Source organism: Nicotiana tomentosiformis, chromosome 3, assembly GCF_000390325.3.
Source record: "Nicotiana tomentosiformis chromosome 3, ASM39032v3, whole genome shotgun sequence".
Classification (NCBI taxonomy): Eukaryota; Viridiplantae; Streptophyta; class Magnoliopsida; order Solanales; family Solanaceae; genus Nicotiana; species Nicotiana tomentosiformis.
The window spans coordinates 91322070-91326252 of record NC_090814.1 but is presented as its reverse complement, the minus strand read 5'-3'; the positions used below and the strand labels follow the sequence as shown (position 1 = coordinate 91326252).

The 4183-nt window shown below is 43.1% G+C and overlaps 1 protein-coding gene across 1 annotated transcript; it reads right to left on the bottom strand.

Moving 5' to 3' along the window:
• Positions 1-2431: 2431 nt before the first annotated feature.
• LOC138908161 (uncharacterized) lies at positions 2432-3208 on the bottom strand. The gene has a single exon (XM_070198808.1). The coding sequence runs from the start codon at positions 3206-3208 to the stop codon at positions 2432-2434; it is 777 nt and encodes a 258-aa protein (XP_070054909.1).
• Between the last annotated feature and the right edge of the window lie 975 nt (positions 3209-4183).

Here is a 4183-nt window from a genome sequence, read left to right as displayed (position 1 = left end):
ATAGGTGAATGCTTATGCGAGTTTCTTTGACTGTTTCGGAATCTCCCAAGTTGACTATCTCAGTTTTGTCCAGGTTGGACTTAGGCTTGTTCTCAAAATCTTCAACTTCTCTAACAATTTCCTTAGGTATTATATACTCTTCTTTTATTTCTTTCGAGTCACTATCCTTATGTTGTGTTGTCTCATTACATGTCACAGTTGTTGGTTCATCACGATAAGAAATAGTAATACTGTAGAGAGAAAAATGTAGAGAATAGTAATAAATAATAAAATAACAAACCATTGATAATTATCAAGATGTCAAATAAAAGCGATTTTCAATGATTCAAACAAATGTTTCAAAAAAAAAAATACTGAAAATGTTTTAAAAATGCTCATAAGAATTGTTTTCAAAATAAATGACACTAGCAACCAGGCTACCCCCGAACTCGGCGGGCCCTTGATGGTGTGGCAGTCCAGTTCCTGAGAACAACTCCCTTCTCCACTGTCTGGATGACGATGCCTTCTTCTTCCTCCTCCTCAACTATTACACTGCAGTCCATATCTTCATCTTCCAAGGATAGATTCCTTAAACCAGCTAGTGCTTTATCTTCTTCGGATCCCCACATCATATCAGCCTGATGGAAGGATTGGCTCAAATGTGGTATCGGCTGCTCGAGAGGGTAATAAGGACCACGCCATGGTGGTGACCAATTCTGATACTCGTGCCAGGTGTATTGATATCCCAGTCCAAAGGTCGTGCCGTGACATTTTAACTGTATTAATTTGGTGATCCCTTGGAGATTCTTGCCGAGACCCTTTCCTGGTTCATACCCTGTCCATGCCAATATTCTTTCTATTTTGCTACTCTACCATTTGTCCTTCTCGATCGCGTTAACATGCTCAATGCGATGGTAAGTCTCTCCCCCTAACTTCCTCCTACTCTCCATAACCGAGACAGTCTGGTTGGTGTAAATAGGGTTACTCCCGTGTACATGAATGATCACCTCCTGATGATTCCATTCGAACTTCATAGCCTGATGTAGAGTAGACGCTACAGCCCCAGCGACGTGTATCTAAGGTCGTCCTAATAGCAGATTGTATGAGGTGGATATGTCGAACACTTGGAATTCAACATCAAACCAAGTTGGACCCATTTGTAAGAAGAGGTTGGTTTCTCCGATTGTGGCCCTTTGAGACCCATCGAACGCTTTTACGTTCATAGTTCCTGCTCATATCTCATGCAAACCTTTACCTAACCTATTCAAAGTAGTCAACGGGCAGATATTGAGACTTGAACCCCCATCTATCAAGACCCTAGCAATGAATTTGTCTTCGTAGTGTACTGTGATATGCAATGCCCTGTTATGGCTTAACCCTTCTGGTGGCAATTCATCTTCGTGGAAAGTGATCTTATGGCTTTCCAATACTTGTCCTACCATGTTGGCCATCTCTCCATTGGTAATGTTGTTGGGTACATAAGCCTCATTCAACACTTTCATCAACGCGTTCCTATGTGCCTCAGAATTCTGCAGTAGTGATAGAATGGATATCTGAGCAGGGGTTTTGTTCAAATGATCAACCACAGAATACTCCCTTGCTTGCACCTTTCTCCAAAGATCATCCGGGCCGGTTTCAATGATAGGATGCCTGGAAGGGGCTTCTTTACTTGTTCCCCCCAAATGATCGGGCATGTAAACCCTACCCGTTCTGGTCATACCTTGTGCTGCACTAGTTTCTTCCATTTCCCCCTTTCCTTTCCTTCTCGCTTCTGCAGTATAGTCCTAGGGCACAACATTGGAATTAAAGGATGGTGTGGGTGCTACCGTTACAGTGAATGGTGTGGTCATTTCTACTTCAAACGAAGTTGGTGTGGCTGAGGGCGTTGTTACTTCAACCTCGAATGGAGTCGGTGCAGTTACCTCAACTTCAATCGGTGACTGTATCTATACCACAAAAGGCGTGAGATTGACTGGAGGCATTTTGGGATCATCCTCTTCTCGAATGAGCCCAATTGACCCCTCCGGGTCCCATTTTTCATCAGTTTCTATCACATTTACCCCTTGCCCCTGTGATCTGGGAGGGGATTGTTGCGGATGTTAGGTGCAGTCTCCTTTGCCTGTATAACTTTGGTATCAATCAGTGTCTGGATCTTATCCTTCAGAGTGCGGCATTCATCAATAGTGTGACCCTTCATGCCCGAATGGTAGGCACATGTCTTATTCAGATTGACCCATTGAGAGAAATTTTCTTTGGCGACAATGGGAATGAGAGTGACATAACCGGCAGCTTTCAATATCTCATACAACTGGTCAATAGGTTCGGCAATAAGAGTGTATTGTCTGGACGGCCTACGGTCGAAATTTGGCATGGGCTTTTGGTAGTTTTGGCGGGCTAGTGGTGAGTGGTAATATGCTGGCTGAGTGTTGTAAGTGTGGTAGGCGGTAGCGGGTTATTGATAACTAGGAGGTGAAGGCTGATATGTGGGTGGAGGTGTTTGGTATGTGAGAGGAGACTTCGGACCTTGGGTTACCATCACAGTCCCTACTTCTTTCTTTTTAGATATACCCCCCGACTGCAAGGCTTTGTTCGTAGCGTAGAGTGCCTCGAAATTTGTTACCATCCCGCTTTTTATTCCCTCTTCTATTCTTTCTCCCAATTTGATGATGTTGGAGAATTTATGATTTTCAATAACCATCAACCTCTCATAATATTGCAGATCCTGGGCCCAGACAAAGAATTTGTTCATTTGTTCTTCTTCCAATGCTGGCCTTACTTTTGCAGCCTCTGATCTCCACCGAGTAGCATACTCGCAGAAATTTTCTGTCGGCTTCTTTTTAAGATTCTGGATATAGAAGACGTCTGGTGCATTCTCTGTGTTTAATCTGAACCGATCCATAAAATCTGACGCCATGCTTACCCAATTAATCCACTTCTTTGGATTTTGACTGATGTACCAGGATAGGGCGTCTCCAATGAGGCTCCTCATGAACAACTTCATGCAGATTCTTTCATCTTTACCAACCCCTACGAGCTTTTTGCAATACGTCCTTAGATGTACCTTTGGATCACCTGTCCCATCGAACATTTCAAACTTAGGAGGTTTGTAACCTTCTGGCAGTTCTACGTCCGATTGAATACATAAATCCTCATAGTTCAAATCTTCGATGCCTTTACCATCTTCAAAACCTTGGACTCGACTTGTAAGCTTCTTAAGTTCTTCCGCCATGTTCTTGATGAGCAGGTCTTTCTCGGCAGATTTCGGTGTATATGGGGTTTGTTGTGAAGTGTGGGGTAAGGTTTCCACGTATATGGGGTTACTTTGGTGGACTCTAGGGATTCGGGTGTAGTGGTGATCATTGGTTGAGTTTTGAGGATCAAGAGTAGGTTGTGGTGCATTTTGAGGAGTGTGGTAGGTGGTAATTTGTGGGATGATGATGATGCTGTGGAGGAGTTGGTACCGGTGGAGGATTAGGATTTTGGGGAGGCGTGGCGTATTGATGAGGTGCAGGAGGATTTTGCGGGTGCGGGTTTTGTGTGTTTTGAGGAGGTGTTGGGTTTTTGTTCGTTTTGTTGGTTGATGTCGGGAACATTCAGGGTAAGGGAAAGGATTGCCAAGTTATGGACCTGCTCAAGTTCCCCTTGTAACTCCAGTATCTTTTGCTCTAACCGTAAAACCAAGTTATTCTGCGCCGGAGTACTTCGACCATCCGAAGTTTTGACATTCTCGGCGTGTGAAGCGTTGTCTTTCCTGATACCACTCATATCGTCCATCTTAGCTTTTCCTTTGTTCTTGGGATAACTTGGAGGAGGAGGAGGTGGAGGACCTCTAGATCTGGTATGATATGCTGATGATACCAGTATGCACGAACCAACCTTAGGGGATGGGAATAAACAAAGAAAAGAAGAAAAACAAAAGGTAAACAAGTTAGTAAGGAGTATTAAAAGGGTATTTACAATATTTAAACACGTATTGCGGAATTATAAATCCGTGTCCCAATTTGGGGACCTCATCGTGCCCGAGGTAGGCCTAGCGACATATAGCTTTGGAGAAAACTCAATGCCGATAACTGCGTCATTTCATTAATATGATAAATAGACCAAATCTCTACTAAAAGGACAATAATTATAAAGAGTCACTAGTGGTATTTGCCTTATTACAATCAAATTCTAAAACGAATCTAGAAAACATCATTCCTAATCT